The sequence below is a fragment of the Otolemur garnettii genome, unplaced genomic scaffold, assembly GCF_000181295.1.
Source record: "Otolemur garnettii isolate 467f Iridium unplaced genomic scaffold, OtoGar3 scaffold00219, whole genome shotgun sequence".
Lineage (NCBI taxonomy): Eukaryota > Metazoa > Chordata > Mammalia > Primates > Galagidae > Otolemur > Otolemur garnettii.
The window spans coordinates 1872221-1897246 of NW_003852614.1; the positions used below are offsets into that span (position 1 = coordinate 1872221).

Consider the following 25026-nt stretch of genomic DNA (forward strand, 5'->3'; position numbering starts at 1 on the left):
AGGAGATCAAACTTTCACTCTTTGCTGATGATATGATCCTATACCTGGAAAATTCCAGGGACTCAACTTCAAAACTCTTGGAAGTGATCAAAGAATATAGCAGCATCTCAGGATACAAAATCAATACTTACAAGTCAGTAGCTTTTATATACAGCAACAACAGTCAAGCTGAAAAAACAATCAAGGACTCTATTCCTTTTACAGTAGTGCTAAAGAAGATGAAATATCTGGGAGTTTACCTAACAACGGACGTGAAAGATCTCTATAAAGAGAACTATGAAAGTCTGAGAAAAGAAATAGCTAAAGATGTTAACAAATGAAAATAAAAATACCATGCTCATGGCTGGGAAGAATCAACATTGTTAAAATGTCCATACTACCCAAAGCAATCTACAGATTTAATGCAATCCCTATTAAAGCACCATTGTCATACTTTATAAAGAACTTGAAAAAAAATAGTACTTCGTTTTATATGGAATCAGAAAAAACCTTGAATAGCAAATACATTACTGAGAAATAAGAACAAATCAGGAGGTATCATGCTACCAGACTTCAGGCTATACTATAAATCTATAGTGATCAAAACTGCATGGTACTGACACAAAAATAGAGCGGTAGATGTATGGAACAGAATAGAGAACCAAGAGATGAACCTAGCTACTTATCGTCATTTGATCTTCAACAAGACTATCAAAAATATTCAGTGGGGGAATACTCCCTGATTAACAAATGGTGCTGGGTGAACTGGCTGGCAACCTGTAGAAGACTGAAACTGGACCCCCACCTTTCACCGTTAACAAAAATTGATTCTCACTGGATAAAAGATTTAAAATTAAGACATGAATCTATAAAAATACTAGAAGGGAGTGCAGGGAAAACACTTGAAGAAATTGACCTGAAAGAATATTTTATGAGGATGACCCCCCTCCCTGGGCAATTGAAGCAACAACAAAAATACATTACTGGGAACTGATCAAACTGGAGTGAAACTGGATCCACACCTTTCACCATTAACTAAAGCTTTTTAGCTTTTGCACAGCCAAGAGCACAATAAGTAAGGCAGACAACCTTCAGAATGGAGAGAATACTTTTGCAGGTTATGCTTCCAAAAAAGGTCTGATAACTAGAATCTACAGAGAACTCAAACTAATCAATAAGAAAAGAACAAATAACCCCATTTCTATGTGGGCAAGAGACTTGAACAGAAATTCCTCTGATGAAGACAGGCACATGGCCTACAAACCCATGAAAAAATACTCATCATCCTTAATCATTAAAGAAATGCAAATTAAAACCACTTTGAGATATCATCTAACTCCAGTAGAGTAGCCAACATTACAAAATCTCAAAACTAAAGATGGTAGATGGTGGATGTGGAGAGTAGGGAACACTTCTACACTGCTGGTGGGAATGCAAGCTAATATGACATTTTTGGAAAGAAGTTTGGAGAACACTCAAGGAACTAAAAGTAGACTTACCATTTGATCCTGCAATTCCTCTACTAGGTATATACCCAGGTGATCAAAAATTATTTTACAACAAAGAAATTTGCAGCAGAATGTTTATTGCAGCCCAATTCATAATAGACAAGCCATGGAAACAGCCCAAGTGCCCATCCACCCATGAATGGATTAACAAATTGTGGTATATGTATACCATGGGATATTATGCAGCCATAAAAATGATGGATAATTCACATCTTTTATGTTTATCTGAATGGAGCTGGAACATACTCTTCTTAGTGAAGTAGCTCAAGAATGGAAAAAAAAGTATCAATGTACTCAATACTACTATGAAATCCATATATAATCACCTACACACTCATATAAATGGCAAAACATAACTATAGTCCAGAATATAGAAGGGAAGAGGATAGACAGGGTAGTGGAGGGGGGATATGGGAGGAAGAAGGGTGTTTGTGGGGACCTCCCCTAACGTGCATGATGAAATGGTACATTTCAAAACTATTAAGAAATGAGTATAATTGTGATGGATGTGTTACTTAGTTCAATGTAAGCATTTCACATTGTATATTGAAGCAGTACCCTGAACTCCATAAATGCATCAATGGACAAAGTTATAATTTAATAAAAAATAATAATAATAAAATAACTATGAAACTCTGAGAAAAGAAGTTGCTGAAGATATTAACAAATGGAAAAACATTCCATGCTTATGTCTGGGAAGAGTCAACATTGTTAAAATGTCCATATTACTCAGAGCAATATACAAATTTAATGCAATCCCTATTAAAGCACCATTGTCATACTTTAAAGATCTGGAAAAAATAGTACTTCGTTTTATATGGAATCAGAAAAAAAAAAAAACCTAGAATAGCCAATACATTGCTCAGAAATAAAAATAAATCAGGAGGAATCACACTACCAGACTTCAGGCTATATTATAAATCTATAGTGTTAAAAACAGCATGGTACTGGCACAAAAATAGAGAGGTAGATATATGGAACAGAACAGAGAACCAAGAGATGAACCCAGACACTTATCATTATTTGATCTTTGATAAGCCTATTAAAAACATGCAGTAGGGGAAAGACTCCCTATTTAACAAATGGTGCTGGGTGAACTGGCTGGCAATCTGTAGAAGACTGAAACTGGACCCACACCTTTCACCATTAACAAAAATTGATTCTCACTGGATAAAAGATTTAAACTTAAGACGTGAAAGTATAAAGAAATTTGGAGAGAGTGCAGGGAAAACACTTCAAGAAATTGGACTGGGAGAATATTTTATGAGGCGGACCCTCTGGGCAATTGAAGCAACACCAAAAATATATTACTGGGATCTGATCAAACTAAAATGCTTCTGCACAGCCAAGAACACAGTGCATAAAGCAAGCAGACAGCCCTCAGAATGAGACATCCCTCTTGTGGGAACATTCAGGCATTTTCCTGTTAACTTAAAGTTTTAAGGGGGGCTAAAAGCTAATAAGGTGCCAAAGTGAGGGTTGGCACCTGTCTTTGTCTGTGCCTCCCTTAACTGGAATCCCACACCCTCTTCCCCAATATACATGGCTAGCCACCATGCTCTCTTCTTTCCCACACACTCCCTGACGTGTGAGTTACTGTGTGTGCGTAGGGTGGGGGGGGGTGCTACAGGTATGCCATGTAACCTTAAGCATCTGTTAAGTACTAAAAACTTAGAAACTTTTTTTTTTGGCTCAGCGCCTGTAGCTCAGAGGCTAGGGCGCCAGCCACATACACCAGAGAGTGTGGGTTTGAACCTAGCCTGGGCCTGCCAAACAACAATGACAACTACAATAAAAAAAATAGCCAGGTGTTGTGGAGGGCACATGTAGTCCCAGCTACTTGGGAGGCTGAGACAAGAGAATAGCTTAAGCCCAAGAGTTGAGGTTGCTGTGAGCTGTGATACAACAGCACTCTACCAAGGGCGACATAGTGAGACTCTCTCCAAAAAAACAAACCTTGAGACCGAGTCTCACTCTGTTGTCTAGGCTAGAGGGCTGTGATGTCATCATAGCTCACAGCAACCTCAAACTCCTGGGTTCAAGTGATCCTCCTGCCTCAGCCTTCTGAGTAGCTGGGACTGAAGGCACCTGCCAGAATGCCCAGCTATTTTTTTTTTTTTCTGTTTTAGTACAGACATGAGTGTTACTCTTAGGCTGGTCTCAAACTCTTTAGCTCAAGTAATCCTCCTGCCTCGGTCACCCAGAGTGCTAGGATTATAGGCATGAGCCACTATTCCCAGCTCTCATAAACTTTCATATTGTGGTTATGTCATTGACGTTGTGCCTACAATCTGACCTCTGACAGCAAGGCTGCATGTTGGAAGGGATCCATGCAGGTAGATTTCCTGATGGTGTTCATCTTAACCAGCCACAAGAAGCTGCTAGGAACAGTAACTACCAGCTAAGTTGGTAAAGAGACTCCAAGAATTTCATTCAAACACCATGAGTCTTCTCTTCTCCAAGCTAATAGCTCTAGCTAGCTCTGTCAACTGTTTCTGGGTTCTATCTCTCTCTCTAGCCTGTCTGTGCCTCCCTTAACTGGAATCCAAAGCAGGATTAAGCTGAAAAGGTATAGAAAGAGCGACGAAGAGGCTATGCATCAGTCTGGCCTTGTGACTAGTGACAGGACTCCAAGTGTCTGCCCAGGAGGCTCAGCTTAGAATCTATGGCCTTTAGTCACATAAATAATAAAGGACTTTAGTTCATTTGAGAACATTTTTAGAATCTGGTGCTTCTCACTAGAGGCAAAACAAGGCAGGTTTTAAGCAGGTGGCCCTCGTTGTAGTACTGGCTCCTAAGGTACTCTTTTACCAAGTCTTTCCTGGTCTCTTTTAATAACTGCTATGTTCTCCACTTGGGGACGCCCTAGCAGCCAGTTTATGTCCAGCTCTTCACTATTCCCACTTCAACCCTCTTTCACTAACGTTGCCAGATATAACTCTATACTGTGTGACACTTTCTTTGTTAATGACTGTCTTTACTAACTGGGCACCCCAGTCAGACCAGCTAGGAAGGAGTACAACCCTCACTTTGGCACCTTATTAGCTTTTAGCCCCCCTTTCTCTTCCTGAGCTGGTCATAAGACTGTCTTTTCCACTTCCGGGGCGATTTTCATGAATCTGCTTAAACATCCCATTGCCTAACCTACTTTTCACAGTTTCTACTTTCAGTGGCCTGCAACTATAGTGAATAAAAAAAAGCAACATGGATAGCAAATATTTATTGAGTATCCAGTTTTTATGTTTTAAGCATTTTACATATATCAACTTATTTAATCCTCACAACTTTATGAAGTAGGTACTTTCTATTATTAGCTCCACTTTCCAGATGAGGAAATTGAGGCATAGGGAGGCTCACTCACTTTCTAAAGTTGTACCAGTAATAAATAGTAGTATAGTATTTAGAATCAGGCTCCACAGTCCCCATGCTTAGCCAGTGTCACTATAGATGCAAAATTTCCCAAGTATGATCCACAGACCACCTACATCAGAATCATTTGGACAGCTTACTCAAAGTTCCAATTCCTGGAGAAAACCGTCCCTCCATGATCACCTTCTGAGGTCTGTGGACCTCAGATGCCAGTATAGCCCTCAAATTTAGGGGTCATCAGAATCACTGTTAGAGCTTATAAAAATGTAGGTGCTGGGGTTCCACCTCCAGGGAGTTCAATTCAGGAGGCCTGGGGTGGGATCCAGAAATGAGAAACTGCCATTGTTTAAATTGTGATAAACACTGATAAATCCTCACTGTATTTTCTCCAGTTTTCTTTACCCACTTCTGGCTCACTGTTGCTCAGTAAAAGTCAACTATTTACTTTATCTGATGTGGGTTCTCTTTGCTTTCTACTATACAGATCTCTTCCCTCTTCAGATCTTGGAAGATCTTTACACACATGGGTTCTTGATCCATCCCCTTCTTGCCTCCTGGGGGAAGGATTAAGTGCTTTTGCTCTCTTTCCCCTTCTCTCTCAGGCTTCTCTCCTCAAACCATAAATGCACTCAACCCTACCTAGGACAATAGAGCAACAAAAACCAAACCTCTCTGCTCTCTGCATGAATTATTATTCTCTCTTTTCATTTACTATAAACTTTTTGAAAAAGTTACTTTTTTGGACAAGATACTTAACCACTCTGTACATCAGTTTCCTCATCTGTAAAATGGGTATTATAACAGTACATACTTCACTGTATTATGGAGGATTAAATTTATTAATATATGCTAAGTGCTAGAACAATGTTTGGTACTTGGTCAGTGTTCAAAAAAGTAATTATCAGCCATATACATGGTACCTATTATTATTATCATTATTCACAATATCCAACAACCTATTCTTGGTCACCATCCTAAAATTCTGTGATGTTCAACTGTTTGACTTCCCCCTATTTTATTTATCTATTTACTTATTTATTTCTAGACAGAGTCTCACTCTGTTGCCTGGGCTAGAGTACTATGGCCTCAGCCTAGCTCATAGCAACCTCAAACTCCTGGGTTCAAGTGATCCTCCTGTCTCAGTCTCCTCCAGTAGCTGGGACTACAGGTGCCCCACCACCTTGAATAATTTTTCTAGTTTTAGTAGAGATAGTGTCTCACTCTTGCTAAGGCTAGTCTTGAACTCCTGACCTGGAACAATCCATCCACTCCATCCTTCTAGAGTGCTAGGATTATAGGGGTGAGCCACCTCACCTGGCCAAGTTTTTAATATCATTTATTAAAGTACAACACATATACAGGAAAGTGCCCATTTCTTAACAGTACAACTTTGCAAAATTTCCCCAAAGAGTAGAATACGCCTGTGTTACCAGTGCTCAGATCAAAAGTAAAACATTAAACTGGTTAACATATCATTTACCTCACTTAATTGTGTTTAGACATTTATACTCTACTATTAATATACTTGACATGTAAGCTTGCAATATGCATAATAGGTGAGGCTGATGTAAACATTCCAAATTGTACATAAAATCAGCAATTGTTGTACCCCATAAATGCAGTAATGTACACAGTTATGATTCAATAAAAAAAAAAATTCCAGAATTTAAAAAATGCTCTTTTACGCTCTCCCAAAATGTAAAACACTTATGATTACTTCAGGATCCTACCTCCAACCCCCATTCCTTGCTCTCTTAGTCATATCCTTTTTGCAGAAATTTATTTTTTAACATTTATAGCTTGTATATAATACCTAAAATCTTAGGAGTATGACAATTTCATAGTAACTTACCTATTTGTTTGTATGGCCTTGTTCTGCAAGTTACTTTGCAGCTTCATTTTTCTAATTGAGATATAGGGAGGTTCACTCACTTTCTAAATAGTAGTACAGTATTTAGAATCAGTCTCCAGAGTCCTCATGCTTAGCCACTGTCATTCTAGAGGCACTGAAATCTTAAATTTGAATTATTAGTTTTACCAATTTCAGTGTTTTAAGGTAGATTTTAATTTTCATCATGTTAGCTGTTGTATATGTGTCTGTAGTTGCCATATCACATCACTGAAATGTTTAAAATTTTAACATTTGGTACCACTCTGTTTGAGGAAATTTTTATTCATTGAAAAAAATCAGGGATGATTGGTTTTCCATTGAAAAAAGGAAGGCTTTTTCAATTTGAAATGTGTTTTTTTTTTTTCTTATTTAAAGGAAAGCATTTTGTTTGCAGTGAAATACTACTAAATCATTTAATGAGTCTCTTACGGTATCTAAGAGTCTTTATACTGATTTGTTTTTATTGAAATACAACGTAAAAGAAAATGTAATATATGCTGACTACTGAAAATCTGGAGAAATTAAATTCATCTATTATTCTCCTGAGAAAACCCTGTTAATACTGGGGTCTATTCTTGCATTGCTTATTGTATGCAAATAGAAAGGAGCCACTCTCCATCATCCTATCTGTCCTTCAATCTTCCCATCCTTCTTTTTTGGGGGCTATTTTCACAGATCAGAAAGGAGAGTACACCAAAGTTGAAAGTGATCCAACCCAAGGTAAAAAGAAAAACAAAAGAACAAAAAAATCAAAATAAAAATTTCTTGAATTTCAAAGCCTCTGCTGCAATTTCTTTCTGTCATTGGGGTTTGATGGTTCTGCTTTTAGACAAGGCTTCAGGTTTCTGCCAGTAGAAACTACTTTGCAAAATGATTTAAAAGTCAAAATCTATTGTGGATTTCAATTCAGAAAAAAATTACATCGATTTTAAAATGTGGATTTAGGCCAGGTGTGGTGGCTCATGCCTATAATCCTAGCACTCTGGGAGGCTAAGGCAGGTAGATTGCCTGAGCTCACAAGTTCCAGACCAGCCTGAGCCAGAGTGAGACCTTGTCTCTAAAAAAAAAATAGCCAGATGTTGTGGGGTGCCTGTAGTCCTAGCTTCTTGGGAGGCTGAGGCAAGAGAATTGCCTAAGCCCAAGAGTTTGAGGTTGCTGTGAGCTGTGACGCCATAGTACTCTACTGAGGGCGAAAAAGTAAGACTGTCTAAATAAATAAATAAAATGTGGATTTAGACTTTATCGTCTCCAAGAATTATTGCTTTCTGTGAAAGAAGTGGGATGTGTATATGACAAAGAGAGAGGCTATGAACTCTAGTGAAATAGTTATCTACTAGATAACTACAGGAAGAGGGAGGCAGAACACATAATCAGAAGAGTGCCAGACCCCACCTTGCACTGTCATGCTGAAGTTCCTGTCTTATTATTATCAAGTGAATAATTAAAAGTTTGGCAAGAGTATTTTTAAGGGTTACTGCTGGGTGATTTTCGAGACATATTTGGTTTGCTACTGACTTTATTAATTTTAATTATATATATATATTTCAAAATTTAACAGCATTTACGTTTTGAATAAGCAATGTATTTACACCTGTCCTTTAGTCATAGAGTTTGTCTCCTTGGTGTTTCTTGTGTATCTTTTCTGAGATAGTCTATCTCTCTCTTTCTTTCTCTCTCTCTCTCTCTCTCACACCGTTTCTTAGTCTAGCTTAAAGGCACAGAAAAACTTCAGTGTACAAAGTTTGTACACAAAACTGGATATACTCTACTTGATGGACAATTTAAGGGATTATTAAGGGCCTTAATTAATCATTTCCTGAGTTAATCCAGCCAGAAATCAGGGAATCACCTCTGATCCTGCCTTCACCTATACTCTCCACATAAATGCTAATTCTACTTCCAGTGTCCCTCACCATGGTCCCCTCCTCTCTTGTTGCTGCCACTGCCTCAGTCCAGGTCAGCATCATCTGTCATGGCTTTAAAAAGAACCTCTCAATTCATTTTCTTGCCTCTAATCTCTGTCCTTGCAATCCATTCTGTCCCCCATATGCCATCAGATTTGTCATTTCTAAAGCATAGCTCTCATATCTCTTCCCTTCTGAAAAACAAGCTTAATGGATCCTATTGCCTATAGAGTAATATTCTAACACCACAGTACATATTTTTTTTTCCTAAAAGAGTGAGCAAGTTGTAGAAATAACATTATTTCTTATGTTAGGTGTAGTGTGGTTGCTGAGTCAGGGCCCTACAGAAAAGGCAGCTCATGAAGCTGCTGTGGGGTTGGTCCTTGAAATAGTCCCTGTATACCTAGCAATGCTTCTTTTCTTTTTCTTTTCTTTTTTTTTTTTTGAGACAGAGCCTCAAGCTGTCCCCCTGGGTAGAGTGCTGTGGCATCACAGCTCACAGCAACCTCCAACTCCTGGGCTCAAGCGATTCTCCTGCCTCCGCCTCCCAAGTAGCTGGGACCACAGGCGCCCGCCACAACGCCCGGCTATTTTTTGGTTGCAGCCATCATTGTTGTTTTTTGGCAGGTCCGGGCTGGGGATTCGAACCCGCCACCTTAGGTGTACGTGGCTGGCGCCTTAGCCGGTTGAGCTATAGGCGCCGAGCCAATGCTTCTTTTCTTAGGAAGAGACAAACATTTACTCAATTCACATCACACTGGCATAGGCCCCAGAATTTCCACTTACTACCCCTTAGGGAGGCCACTCCCTGGGGGCTGAAATATACCCTGAGTATCCCCTCCTTATTTTCTTGGTGGCTGACAAATGTAAATAAGTTTGCTTCATGAAAACGGATTAAGACCATAGGAACACACTGTTGTTACTACATTTCTTTCTTTCTTTCTTTCAAACAAAATTCTAAATGGGATTTTCCAAGAACTCTGAACTCACCTCCAATTTCAGAAAGGTCTTAACAGCCTTTTCTAGGAGCTGATTCAATTTGGTGTTTTCCCAAAGTGGCCTCAGGGAGAGCAGTCCCCAAGCGACTGCAACCTCCTACCCTTCACCCAATGGTTGTAAGATGGCCCCAGGTTAAAAAACACAGCCTTGAGCACGTGCTCAAATTCTGAGATTCACTGATTGGACAGGCCCAGGCTCATCTTGAACCAATCACTGTGGCCAGGGAGAAGAAGTGCTTTCATTGGCAGGTCTGAAAGGGGCGGGCTCTGGTAATGAACCTCTTTCACCCCAAGAGGGTGGCAGAGGGATGGCACACCAAAAGATTAGCGAAGACTTTTGTACGAGTGGAGAGAGACAGATCCTGGAAATACACATCTCACACTACTGCCATTTTGTGTTTGCCTAATGGGGTCCCTTCTGCCCGCAACTCCCTTCCTTTCAGTGCTGCCTGCCTATTTCTAAGCATTCCCTCTTGTGCCACACTCTTGTCAGGCCCAAGCTGGCCCAAGGTATTCCTACTTCTTTTCTTTATTTTCTTACTGGACCACAGTAATTTTCTGAATGGGCCATGGGTTGAGGGTCATGAGGACTTGTGTAGATCTCACCTTCCAGGCTAGACATCCTTGTAGAGCCCCTATGCAATCTTAATTATTCTGGATTTCTCGTTGGTTTTTCTGGGCCCCAGCCTAGCAAGCAGTGCTTAGTGTTGGAGATACTTGATGTTGAATGGAATAGGATACTTAAGAGATCAAGCTGTTTTCAAGCCTCCTTCAAATATTTTAGAAGCACTATTTACACACTTGAGTATGTGTTCCAGTCATTCTAGGCTATTTATTAGAATAGGTCCCACGAGCATCTCTCAAAACCAGGTTGAAGTAGCCGTTTTGCACTTAGGAACTGGAATCAACATTATAGTTTTGGTGTCTCCATCTCAGGATGCTTCTTCAGTCACCAAAACTAATGTTTCCAAATTTAAGACTGATGGGGGGATGGGGGAGGGATTAACATTTCTGTGGTTTTAAACTGGGCCAATGGGGTCTAGCAAAACTCTCTTAGTATTCCCCCAGTTCCTAACCAAGCCTTCCCTATGCTCCAGGCCTGTCTGCTTCCTTTCTTGTTTACTCCCCACCCCCATGCTTTGTTTTCTGATTTCTCAAGTGAAGTGGAGAGCTTTTTAGTTCTCTTCAGGTGCTTGAATGGTCTGAAAAACTTCTTTATGAGGTGGTAGTTATCCATCTGGCTTACATGCCTCTAATAGCAGATAACTTACTTGTGAGATGGTCCTTTATGTTTCTGAGTATCTCCGATTATCAAAACAGTCTTCTGACAAACCGAAACTGCTTTCCTATTGTTTCTGCCCTGTGATGTTGTGGAATCATGTACAACATTCAAAACAGGCCTTGTGTGTGTGTGTGTAAGACAAAGAGACAGCGAGAGAGTGAGAGAGATGGAACGGCCTATAGAGGTCAATCTAGGTTAGTGGTTCACAGGCTTTTTTTTTTTTTTTCAAGACTAATTCAGAAGCCATAGACATATTTAGGGGATAATTTTTTTCTCATTTACAGTGAAGATGGAACTTCATGTCTGGGTCAGTGCATATTTGCATAATTCTCTTAGGTAGTAAGATCCACTGAAATGAAAAGGACCTCAAAAGAGAAAAGCAGATACTTTTGTCTGAAACTAGGTATAGGCTACAATAGCATACCACAACCTCATTATCTCCATATGCAATGTAATTTAGGCCAAAGTAAAAATGAAGATACTAGGAGAAAAATACAGGAACAACACCCCCCTCCACCTCCACAAAAGGCCAGTAAACTGATTTCCCTTACCTTGGTTTTCTATGTGTTGCTCTGAGGGGGTGGGTTTCATTTTTGTTTTTTTTACAGAGACAGACTCTCACTTTATCCCCCTCAGTAGAGTGCCATGGCATCACACAGCTTACAGCAACCTCCAACTCCTGGGCTTAGGAGATTCTCTTGCCTCAGCCTCACAAGTAGCTGGGACGACAGGTGCCTGCCACAATGCCCAGCTATTTTTTTGTTGCAGTTTGGCCTGGTCTGGGTTTGAACCCACCACCCTTGGTATATGGGGCTGGCGCCCTACCCACTGAGTCACAGGCACTGCCCAGGGGTGGGTTTTCTTTTCTTTTCTTTAAAAATCCTCTAAATGAGAGGATAGGCAATCTGTTTTTAGTTATTTTTATGATGTTAAGCACCATGTGTAAGCCTATAATTCTCAATAGTTCAACTTCAAAAATAAAATGGTATTTCTCATTCACCTTCTGAGAGATAAGAAAACTGTCACCTTTACTCTTTGCCTTCTGATTTGTTTGTTCTTCAATCTTTGGCCCTATATATTTTATATGAATTGTTATTGTTTCTACATTATATAGCTTTTCTTTCAAGAATTATACCTGTCAAAGAGGCTCACTTCAAAAAAGGTCCAGGTCCAGTTTCACAAGTGAATGGATTTTTCAACTTCCAAAGAGCAGATAATCCCTATGCTATTTAAATTATCTGAGAGCAAATAGAAGAAAGGAAACAATCCCAGTTTTTAGAAATTATTTTTCTATGTTTTAGATAATGCATGCTCTAATAGATAACATTTTCTTTTTAAAATTAAACAATATAATGGATAAATAAAATATGGTGCATACACACAATGTAGTATTATTCAGCCTTAAAAAAAAGAGGAAATTCTGACATATGCTACAATATGGATAAATCTTGAGGACATTATATTAAGTAAAATAAGCCAGATACAAAAGGACAAATACTGTCTGGGGTACCCAGAGTAGTCAAATTCACAAAGACAGAAAGCAGCATGCCAGGGGCTGAAGGGAGGTAGGATGGGGAATTATTTTTAATGGGTTTAGAGCAGTGGTTCTCAACCTTCCTCATACCTCCTAATGCCATGACCCTTTAATACAGTTCCTTATGTTGTGGTGACCCCCAACCATAAAATTATTTTCGTTATGAATCATAATGTAAATATCTGATATGCTTGTGCAGCACCTGTGGCTCAGGGAGTAGGGTGCCAGCCCCATATGCCGAGGGTGGTGGGTTCAAACGAAGCCCCGGCAAAAAAAAAAAAAAAAAGAAAACTGCAAAAAAAATTATCTTGTATGCAGGATGTATTTTCATTGTTACAAAGGGATCGTGACTCACAGGTTGAGAATGCCTGGTTTAGAGTTTCAGTTTGAGAAAATGAGAATGTTCTACAGACAGATGGTGGTGGTGGTGGTTGCAAGCAATGTGAATATACTTAATGCCATTGAACTATACACTTAGAAATAGTTAAAATGGTAAATTTTTCTTTCTTTCTTTTTTTTTTGAGACAGAGTCTCACTATGTCACCCTCAGCAGAGTGCTATGGTGTGACAGCTCACAGCAACCTCAAATTCTTGGGCTTAAGTGATTCTCTTATTTCAGTTTCCCAAGTAGCTGGGACTACAGGCACCTGCTACAATGCCCAGCTACTTTGTTGTTGTTGCTGTTGTTGTTGTTGTCATTCTTGTTAAGCAGGCCTGGGCCAGGCTCGAACACGCCAGCCTTGGTGTATATGGCTGGTGCCCTACTCACTGAACTACAGGTGCTGAGCCTAAAATGGTAAATTTTATGTTATGTATATTTCACTATAATACAAATATTCAACTATATAGAAATACATAGTTTAAAAGTGAAAGCTCACCATCTTCCTCCCAGTGTCATTTCTACCCCTCTCCCTATAGGTAACAATTCATGTGGATGTACTAAAATTTATTTTATTAGTCTTTATTAAAGATATTAAGGTTGTATCTAGACTTTTGCTTTGACAAAAAGCACTGTATTCAGTATCCTTGAAATATAACTTTGTGTTATATATATATTTGTAGTATACTGCTAAGTCGAAAGTTATGTGTGTTTTGTTTAGTAGGTTACCTTTCTATTATTTATTAATTCATATGGGTCAAAATATCAAAAGTTCAAGAAATTACACAGTGAAAAGCTCTGCTCATCTTTTGCCTCCAGCAACCTGGGTCCCTTCCTCAAAAGCAACCAGTTAATTCTTTTAGATTTGTATTCTAGCCATGAGCTAAACTGATAAAAACACAAATGATAGGCTTGGCACTGTAGCTCAGAGACGAGGGTGCCAGCCACATATGCCGGAGCTGGCAGGTTCGAACCCAGCCTGAGCCCTGCCAAAACAACAAGGACAACTACAACCAAAAAAAAAAAAAAAATAGATGGGCATTGTGGCAGGTGCCTGCAGTCCCAGTGACTTGGGAGGCTGAGGCAAGAGACTCGCTTGAGCCCTGGAGTTTGAGGTTTCTGTGAGCTGTGATGCTGTGGCACTCTACCAAGGGTGATATAGTGAGACTCTATCTCAAAAAAAAAAAAATCACAAATGATAGTTGTGTGTACTTTAAATTTGATAAATTTGATTGCTAAATTGCTCCCTAAAGAGCTTGTACCTGTTTAGACACCATCAGCAATGCTTGAAAGTGCCTGTTTCTCCATTCCCCCATCAACACAGCATACTATCAAACTTTACTTCTTTACTATCTGACTGATGAAAACTGGTACTTCATTTAATTTGTAATGTCATTATGAGTAAAACGGATGTTTACTTAAGCTGGGTTACCTACCTACCTCCTTCTCTAGCCTCTTTCCCACAACCCTCTGACCTCTACCCTCCAGCAAAACTGAACAGGAAGGCACCTAGTTCTTTCACTCCTTCCAACCTCTGCTCTAGTTGTGTTCTCTGCAAGCTCCTCTTAAGCCTCCTGACACCACAAAACCTGATGAACTGTCCTTCCTCTGTGCTTCCTCTCACCATGGCATTGGTCATGTTGCTTTCTATTTGTTTTTCCTGCCTGCCGCCTTCACTAGACAGTGAGCACTGGGACTAGATCTTCTATCTCTTTACTGTTTACCACTGTTATCTTCAGTAAATAGGGAGTAATGAATGTATGGACAGCTGGCAGTTTGAGATTAAGGTCACAGAAATGCGGCCATTCTGTATAGCTAACTGAAAAGAGATTCACCCTCTTATAAGAATAGAATATATATGGAGGTGGCACTTCAAATTAGTGGTAGATTATTCAATAAATGTATTGGGCTAATCTGTTAATAATTGGTATCATAATTGGGGAAAATTGACTTATGTTCTTTTCCTGTATACAAGTATTTTCTAGGTGGATATGTTAAATATAGCTAAATACAAAGAGAAAGTATACAAAGAGAAATAAAGTATACATGAATATTGATCCAATTTCACGATGGGGAAGCTCTTTCCAAGCCTGACACCAAACAGAAACATAAAGAAAATGATTGATAAATCACATTATGATTTTAAACTTCAGCATATGCACAAGGACAGAAACAAAACTGAAAGGCTAATAATGTACAAGAAAAATTATTTTTTAAAATATCCAATGACAAGTGGTCAGGTTCATAAGAAGAAAAAGACAAACTTATCCTTAGAAAATTAAGCAAAGTTCAAGAACAGGCAATAAATTAAGAAATATTTATTCCTACATGAACCCACTAAACACACAGAGAAATATTCCACCTCACAGTAATCAGTGAAGGGTCTATTAATATATTCTTTACCTAGCAAATTAGCAACCAAGATAATTTTCAATGTCAGCGACTACATGGGAAAATAACATACTCATACTCTTGGAGTATTAAATTGGCTCAGTCTTTCCCAGTATGCATTAAAATCCTCTCCTTTTGACCTAGATCACGTCTAGAAATCTTATCAAAAGGAAATAATCAGAAATATAGACAAAGATTCAGCTGCAAGGATATTACAGTGGCATATTTATAGTGGTGAGAAATTGAAAGCAATCCAAATGTCCAACAATAGAATTGAATAAATAAATTATGGCACATTCATTGGCTGGAATGCAAGCATTAAAATCATCATATTAAAGACTTTTTAAGGACATAGGCGAATGTTTATGAAGTATTGTTAAGTACAAAAGGGTAATTTCAATAGAATGATACCAATCAGGTTGTTCCAAAACATGTGAGTCTATTGTGTGTTTGTGTGGAAAAAGCTCTGATGGAAAATACTCTGGCTGGCCTGCTTGTAGGTCACTCTGTCCCCTGGGTGAGCTCCTCTGGAAGCTCTGGTGGCAACAGCTGGGAAAGACAGTTTTGAAAGAGGTTCTACATCCACTGTAGGACCTTGGGAAGAGGCCAAATGACCCCAAAAGTCACCATAGACAAAATCAAGGAGTGGCTGCTGCCAGAGTTGATAATGTCATGTTCTTAAGCTCCTACATAATGAAATCAATAATACATATACATGGTATGTATTTTCAATATAATGTTCATGATGTTCTCAAGAACTATCTCCAAGACAAGTATTAATTGTTCTATGTTATCAGTGAGGAAACAGGTCATAAGCGTCTTATCCAAGGTTACAAAGCTGGGAAGTGGGTGGATGAGTTGGGCATGAAATCCAAATAGATGTGACTCCAGAGCCTACATCTGCATATAAGAGGCACCTTATTTTTGATTGTTATGGCAAGAAGGGAGCAGGTATAATAATAAATGAAAAACAGTCAGTAAATGAATGAAAGTTGCTTCTGGAATTGTATCCCTTTGAGAACAGTGCCCTGTGGCTTTTACACATGAAATTGCCCAGGATAGTCATAGTCCTCAGTGATTATAGTCATTGTTAGAGAATGGAACAGACTACAGATCCCTTAAGTCCTTCCAGATCCCTCAGTGGAAGCCTCCTCTTTGTTTGTGCTTTGGGCAGGGTTAGGATCTGACCTGGGTTAATACTTCCCTCTCCTTCCTGCTGAAAGGCAGACCCAATAGGGGCAGCTGAGGACAGGCCCAGTGAGATCTTAAAGGGTCCTAAGATAGGAACAGTTATTTCTCTTGTATTCAGGGACAAACCTGTAAAATGGACTTTACCATCTTTGGTGCCATCTGTCACAAAATTCCTATTTCCTTAGAAGACCCACATTATCCAGGCAGTGTCCTCTTCAGTAACATATGCCTCTTCCCCAGTTTAGGGCTTTTTCCCAGCTGTGCCCCTTTTCCCTGCCAGTGCACTCTTCTCCTTCAAGTGTCCCATCTCCAGCAATGACCCCCACAGCCTATGTGCTAATAACCCTCCAGAGCCCCTTCCCTAGCAAGTGCCTCCTCCCTCCCAGCCAGGTGCCACTGCCTAGCCCTTCCCTCTTCAAAAACCAGGAATCACTTTTTCTCCCATACCAACTTAAACCCTACACCAACTAGGCAGGCCCCCTTCAACGAAGAGTATCCTCATCACCAAACTATTCCCCCTTCCTTGCCCAGGTCTACTTCTGTAAACCTGCTCCTCAGTTTATACCCATTTCTAGAGCCAGCCCCCCTTTCTCAGGTAGTCTCCCTTTTCCACCCCTTCCTACACTATGCTGCCCATCTTTCCCTGTCAGGAGCCCTGAACCTGCCTGTTCCTGAAACCCAGCCATGCCTGCTTTCTCAGCTCGGGCCTCTCACCTGGGCAGGCCCCTATTCATCCATTTATGTCTCCCTCCCTGTATCCCAGCCAGAACCCTCCCAACCCAGACCTGTAGCAACCTTGCTCAGACCCCTGCCCAGCTTGTTACCCTTCCCCAGCCTGTGCCCTTGACAGGTAGGCCTGCTTTGGCAACCAGATAACTTTCCCAGACTAAATGGTCTCTAGTCTGTACAGCAGTGATTTTCAACTTGTATGTTATGAAAACGTTTAAAGATAATTAAATTATTTTCAAAAGAAGTTCAAATCACAGTAAGTATATTATTTTTTTTTTACTTTTTTTTGATCAGCGTAATTTAAGTGTGCCATGAAGTTTTTTACTTTTTTTTTGATCAACATATGACGCTTTTTACTTTTTTTATCAACATAATTTAAGTGTGCCATGAAGTTTAACTATAGGGTCACATATGCTGTAAGATAAAAAAGGTTGAAAAACACTGTTATACAGGAACTCTATCTCAACTGGGACCCCCTTTGTTAGGTTCACCCGCTTAGCCCTGTCTCTAGGCAGCCTTTGTGACTCAACTTTATTTCCCCAGACCATACCAGGCTCCCTTTCTCTAGCCAGACTTTCTTCCTTAGGCTATGCCAGATTGAGTAAGCCATCTGACCAGTCTGTGTCCACCTGTAACCACTTACTGCTGCTTTTCCAGTCTCTGCCTGCAGGCAAGCCTCAACCCCAGCCCATCCCCTTTCACAGCCGAGTCCTCTACATCACCCAGCCAGGGCCCATTCCCAACCTGAGTGAGACCCTATGTATAGCCTCCTTAGCCAGTTTACTCTTCCCCTAGCCAGGCCCCATTTCAACCTTCCCCATTCAGGACCTCTTCCCTGGAAAGGGCCTTCTTCCCATAGCCAGGGATCTATGCCTAGCCTTTGCTCCTTTCAGGAAGACCATTTTTCCAAGAAGCTGCCCCTTGACTGGCCTTGTCCTAGTCAGTGCCTCCTTTCCCAGCCAGGTATCAGCTTCTCTTAGCTTTCCCTCTCCAGCTGATATAGTTTAGATATTTGTCCTCTCCAAATCTCATGTTGAAATTTGATCTCCAGTGTTGGAGGTAGGGCCTGGTGGAAGGTGTTTAGGTCATGGGAGCAGATCCCTAGTGAATGGCTTGGTGTCTTCCCTGTAGTAGTGAGTGAGTCCTTGCTTTACTAGTTCATGTCAGAACTCACTGTTTAATAAAAGTGTATGGACTCTTTCTTGCCATGTGACACGTTTGCTCCCCTTTTGTCTTTCAACACAATTGGAAGCTCCCTGAAGCCCTCACCAGAAGCAGATGCTGGCACCATGCCTCTTGTATAGCCTGCAGATCTGTGAGTGAAATAAACCTCTTTTCTTTATAAATTATGCAGCCTCAGCTATTTCCTTTATAGAAGCACAAAATAGACTAACACACCTGCCAAGTAGCCTCCTCAGCCATGTGACCTTTCCCACCAAGACCCCTTCATCCCCAAATGCCCCTGTGTGAAACCATATCCCCCTCTGCAGCAAAGAACCCTTCCCCAGCTGTGTCCCTTCTTCCAGCCAGGCTCTCTTCACCCACCTAAGCCCTCTTCCCCAGTCTGTGGTCTTTTTCTCAGGCAGTCTCTTTCCCCAGAAAGGACTCTTTCATCTACCCTAGTGCCCTTTCCCTAGCCAAGGCCCTTCTTTAGCATATTCTGCCTCCCTCAGCCAGACACCCCTATCCTGCTCCCCTCACATCTTCCCTGGCTGGGCCCTCTTCCTCAACCATGTACCTTACCTCACCCAGCTTCTCAGTCAAGGGCAGAGCCCTCATTCCCAGCATGACCCCTTTCCTAGCAGTGGTAGACCCTCTCCACCTGCTAGTCCCCCTCTCCTTGGTCAGGTCCATTAAGCCACCTCTTGTCCCATCTATAGCCTTCATCCTTTTCAGCATTCAAACCTCTCCCATCACCAGGTTCCTTTTCTGTGCCTCCCTTCCTGGCCCTTCCCCTGCCAGGGTCTTTGAATCCCCCAGTTGCCCCCTAGCCTACCTTTCTTTCTCAGCTTATGCCCATCTCTCAAGCTTCTGCTCCCTTTATAAGACAGGCACAGCTCCATCTCCAGGCTTCTTCCCCAGCCTCACCCTCTTCATCAGCCTATGTCCTCCTTCCAGCTTATGCCGATATTCCTGCCAGATCTTCCCTAACCTGGTGCCCTGCCCAGCCTGGGCTCCATACAGTCTATGTCCCCTCCCCCAGCCAGATATCCTATTCCAGGATTTTTTTTCTCTTTTACAGCCAGGGACACCATTCTCATCCTTTGGCCCCTAACCCAACTAGGCCTCCATCCTTTGATCAGCTAATTACTTCTCTAACCAGCCCTGCAACAGCCCCCCTGCCTACCTGCCCTATTCTCCCCTTTCCAGCCAGGCCTCTCTCCCTACCCTGTGTCCCAGGCCACAGCCAGGTTCCCTTGCAGAGCCATGTTGCCTTCCTCTGCCTATTCCTCCCTACCCAGCTAAGTCTCCTTTCCTAGCCTGTTGTCTCTTCCTCCACATCTTTCTCTTTGTCCTGCCAAGGCTACTCCTCTGCCTGGCTCCTTTGTTTATCTAAGCTCACATCCTCAGCCCTCTACCCTTGAAGCTAGGTCCCACACTCAGACATTCTCTCTATCCCCCATCTCAGCCAAGCTTCCTTCTTCCTCAGTCCTTTCTGCACCCCATGGTCCTTCTGCATCCCGTGTCCCCTTCCTAGCTAGGTCCCTTTCCCCATCCAGGCCCAATTCCCTAAGCAAGGATCCCCTCTGCTATCTATGCTCCCTTCCTGGGCTAGCTCCCTTTTTGCAGCTGAGCCACTTTCCCAAGTCATGGCCCCATCGCAGCTTTTGGTCCTCTTTCTGGCCTGCTCTAACCTTCCATGCCTGGTGGCTCTGTTACCAGCTAGGCTCCCTCTTTTATCTAAGTCCTCCTTCCTCAGCCAGACCCTGTCCCTAGACAATGCCTCTTTCCCCAGGAAGACCTCTTTTCCTTCCAGACCCCTTTCCCTAGTAGGTGTCCCTTGCTTGGCCAACCAGCTTGCCCCATCCATTTTCCCATTCAGCAGCCCCAGACTCCTCCATCATCTGCTGTACCCTTCCAACTAGGCCTCTTGCCCCAACAAGTTGCCCCTTCACTGACCTATCTTCCTCCCATAGCCAGTGTCTCTTTTCCTGACCTATTCTCTACCTAATCCCACCTCTGTTAAGTTACCACCCAGCTTCCCTTCTCAAGCCAGGTCACCTCTCCTCCCTGTTCAACTTGCCACCCAGCTGAGCCATCTTCCCATACCAGGATCCCCTCACCAGCCCATGTCCCTGTCTCCATCCTGGTCCCCTTCCCTTGCCAGGCACCTTCCCTCAGTCAGGTCTTCTTTCCCAGCTTCTGGCCCTCTACCTGGTCTCCCTGCCCATCGGGACCCCCTTCCCTAGCCAGACCCTCTCTTTTAGCTTGTGATCTCTCAATCACATGCAGCCACCCCAGCAGAGCACCTTTCTAATTTCCAGAGCCCCTCACCAGCCTTTGCCCATATCCCAAGTCAGATTCCCTTCATGGGCCTATGCCCCAGACCCCATGTAGATCCAGGTTCTCTTTAACACCTATGCCCAGGTCCCTGGCCATCCGCCTTCCTCAGCCTTGCCTCTTCCCTCAATCTGTTCCACTTTACCCTGCCATTCATCCTCCTAGGCTACCATGGTCCTCAACTCGTGCCCTTCTTCCCAGCCCCAAACCCCTTCTACAGATTAAACCTCCCTTCCTGTTCTCCTTTCCCCTGACTATGCCCCCTCCTGCAGTCTGTCCCCCTTCCTCCCCAACTGGTACTCCCTTCCCCTTCCAGTGTTCCTATCCCTATAAAAGGTCTTCTTACAATGCACCCGAATACCCAGGTTTTCCCAGGAATCTTCTCTTCTCAGCCAGGTGGCTAGCTGCAACTTATCTGATACCCCCATTTACATAGTGACCTATCTGGCAGAATTTCTTTATTTGTATTTTGAAAACACTCCAAAATAAAACTTCCTTTCCTTCTACGACACTGTCCCGGGATGGTGAGTTTTGGGAAATAGGGGTTCTTTTTCATATACTGTAATGAGAGCACCGTGAAATGAAACCATTTTGTGATGTTTTTTACTTAGTGAAACATCAGGTCAGGACAGCCTCAAGATAAAGTTCCTCCCTAAATCCTTCCCTTGTAAACACTCAACTCCACATCAGCAGCAAGACTGCAAGCCCATTTTTCCTTCCCAAAGCCTCATCTGTCCCATCCCTGTCCAACTCCTGTTTTCTAACCCTCCAGGTTTCCCTTGCTGAAGTAGATCTGGGATATAAATTACATGTGAACTAAGCTACACAAAAATAGAGAACCAGGTATTTTTAAAACTGCTTTTATGTTTTAAACACATTGCATAATTAAAACATTTATTGAACTTATATATTTTATTTTAGAACACTTGAATGTGCAAAGAATTTTTAAAATTAATTCAAGTAACCTCACTGAAATACAGGATATGAAGATTACATTTTTAAGAAATTGTTTACTGCAACTCATTTCACTTTTACTATTTTTTGGCAAATTCAAGATATTAACAAGTCTCAAATATCAACAAAGGTATATTGTTCACATTTTTATCACATGTCAGTTGTTGATATAACAAAATTAACTACTTTAATACTTCTTAAAAATCTTTTTAATACTTTTCTAAGAATTAAACAAAGTTACTAAGTTGAGGTATTTTACATATTATACCAATTGATATAACAAGATGGATCAATTACTTGAATAAAGTCATAACCTTTTATATCTCTAAGAATAAAGGAAACGTAACAGATTCAGATATTTATCCCTTACAGTAAGTTAAACTATCAATATGTCTTTGCTTCATACCAGCTGTAGAGATAATGACATGAATCAACTACATGAATAAAGTGATATCCCTTCTTGCCTTTAATAGAGAAAATTAAGTTCAGATCTTTCACATTTTAGAGTAAACTTTACCTAACCTATCTGTTTATCTAAATTTATTTTCTATATTTAACACTTATATTTACCTTCTAAATTTAACAAACACTAGTATTTAGGACTTAGCAACCATCCGAGGAACTAAAATGAATTTGGAACCGCACAAGTTTTGATGAAAAAACAAAGTAAAAGCAGAGCTGTTGTTCATAGCTTGAGAGATCTCCTTAGTAGCCTAACTTAAGTAAAAAGCAAACAATGATACAATTTTTCAGAAAACTCAGCAAAAGGCATTCACACAGTATTTCAATAACATGAACTCCAACTCTTTCTAAGTAAGCTATTGTACTTAACTTATTTTTCCCAATTGAAGAATGCATCAAACCAAAAGTTTCCAATTTTACCCCTAAGTTACTTGCAACATGAACAATTCTCAGTAGAGGAGGGAGGTAAAGACCCTTAGGGGCAAAAGAGGTTCGATTTTGTTAAACTTTTGCCTGTCAGGTGGTACAAAGCAGATTTTTCCCTTGAAATTCGGCCCTCCACCCCCCCGTGAAGGACACAACAAAGGACTGAGAGGATAGAGGGGCCAAGGAAGGGAGATAGGAGGAGAAAAGCCAGTGAAATTTGAGTAAAACGAAGAAAAACCAGGAAAAAAATAAAAAGCATCCTGCTGAGGAGATGTGGCAGCGGCTTCAGCTCCGGAAGTGATGGCGACTGCGATGCCGATGCTCGGCAACGTGATCCGGCCTAGAAAAGGTACTGGGGGGCTCCCCCTACGACGCCAGCCTGTAGTGGCTTCACCGAGTTGTAATGTTCCCCGAGGTTGCAGGCGTAGCGCAGGTAGACGGCTTCCGGGTGTACTCCTTCCCAGTAACGACAGCCAGCGAATCCGCCTGGATGACTTCGATGGGGGTCTGCAGGACATGTGACAGGGCACTCAACTCGAGCTGGCCTCCCCACGACGCTCTGTGCACGATGTCATCGCAGTAGCTCAGGAAATCTTCGCGGCCATAGGCGTGACTGGTTTCCGGGTCGCTGAACAAGGGCAGAAAGTCGTCGTCGTGCTTCCGCAGGTAGTCAGCGGGGCGAGAACGCAGGCTTTCTATGGTCATGGAGAACACCAGATGATCTTGGATGGCGCGGTACCTGCAATGGCCATCGGCTGGGATATCTTTCATCTCCAGATTCTTGGTCCCCACGATGGTGGCGAGCTTCTCCTCCTCCTCACACCGGAAGCTGGCCAGGTGCTCCATCTCGGCCTCTGCGACTCTCTCTTGGCGCTCTCTATCCAGGGCGGCCCTTCTTTCTCGCTGCTTCTGGGCCCTCGAGAGTCGCGGAAGCTGGTTCTCAAGATCCATCTTGGCCAGATCTTCAGTGATAGTATCGAGGTCGCTGCTGTCAGGATAGCTCTCATGGAACGTCTCCAGCTCTTGCTGGTGTTTCTGCTCCATCTCAGCCTCGAGGCGGGCCACGTCTAGGAGCATCTGCTTTCTTTTCTTCTTGTCGCCCTTCGGTACAGAGTTTTTCATGCTCTGGATACGGGCCTGTAGCTCTTTCTTCTCCCGGCTGTGGCGGCGTATCATCCACTGTTTTTCACTATGAGGATCTTCCATAATGGTTAACGGTAGGTGGGAATTGAAGTTAGTGGGAGATCACGCCACCGAACAAGCTGCAATTCCTCAGCTTGTGCCAGCTCAGCCGCTTGTTCCCCTCACCCTATTCACATCCTCCTCTGCTATTGGCCACTGTCTCTTCACGGCCACGCCCCCCACCATGTCTGGCACCAGGATTGGCTGTTGGGAGACCCTAAATTTGTGCCCTTTAGACCCTGTAGCAATGGCCAATTCCAGTTTCAGCAGCGTTCAAATATTGCCGGTAATATCCTGCCTTTCAACAATGTGTGCAGCAATTTGACTTGTAGAAGTTTTGCCTCTTATTGACTACTTCATTTCCAAGTTTGGGCATAAGGCAGACACTGGCTGTGTTTGAGAACCACATGACAAATACTATACCAAATGGTAGTATACTATACGGTCAGCTGAATGTGCTCTGACTTTGGACTCAGCATTGCCCCTCATGTTCAGGAGGCGATATGGCTTTATCTAGTTTTCCAGGACCCTTGACCAGTGAACCCTTAGTATCAGAACAAAGACATTTCCTTATGTTCCTGGGAATACAGAATACTTTCAATGTACTGTTTTGTTTTGTTTTGTTTTGTTTTTTGAGATAGTCTCACTCTATCGCCCTGGGTAGCGTGGTGTGGCGTCATATCTCACAGAAACCTCAAACTCTCGGGCTCAAGTGATTCTTTTGCCTCAGCCTCCCAGGTAGCTGGGACTACGGGCGTCTGCCACAACGCCTGGTGAGTTTTCTTTAGAGAGAGGTTCTCGCTCTCGCTCAGGCTGGTCTAGAACTCCTGAGCTAAAGCAATCCATTCACCTCAGCTTCTGAGAGTGCTAACATTATGGGCATGAGCCACCATGCCCTGCCTTGATGTATTCTTCAAACTCACCCTGTCCCATTGCAGTGTGAGAATGCAACAGCCACTTTGCTTTGAATCACTCACTACAATTAAGTAGATGTGTTGGCTTGTGCCAACAGCATGTAACTACACTATGCTCTCCTTCTTCTGGGTCCCCAAATCCCCAAGTGGTCTCTCTTTAAGGATGTCCACAAAGCACCACAGCCAGCATTCATCAAACTACTTATATCTGGTTATAAATTCTGACAAATAAAAAAAATCCCTAAGTACTTTCAAATATACTCTCTTCCTGTTCCGCTCTGTTCATTTGTGTCTTGAACCCCAAATAAGAAGGCCTTCTAGAGACATCTTCCTTGCTACAAATGAGGAAAGTGGACATTGATCCAAGTTATGTATTTCAAACTTTCATTCATTTTTTATTGCTAAATAATATTCCATGTTATGGATTTATTG

The 25026-nt window shown here is 41.9% G+C and overlaps 1 protein-coding gene across 1 annotated transcript; it reads right to left on the reverse strand.

Moving 5' to 3' along the window:
* Positions 1-22888: 22888 nt before the first annotated feature.
* On the reverse strand, positions 22889-23704 carry OTUD6A (OTU deubiquitinase 6A). The gene has a single exon (XM_003803976.2). It carries the CDS (start codon positions 23702-23704, stop codon positions 22889-22891), a length of 816 nt encoding a protein of 271 aa, XP_003804024.2.
* Between the last annotated feature and the right edge of the window lie 1322 nt (positions 23705-25026).

What these genes read in the sequence shown, in the direction of transcription:
- OTUD6A (XM_003803976.2), bottom strand. Translation starts at nt 23,704, where the DNA reads ATGGAAGATCCTCATAGTGAAAAACAGTGGATGATACGCCGCCACAGC.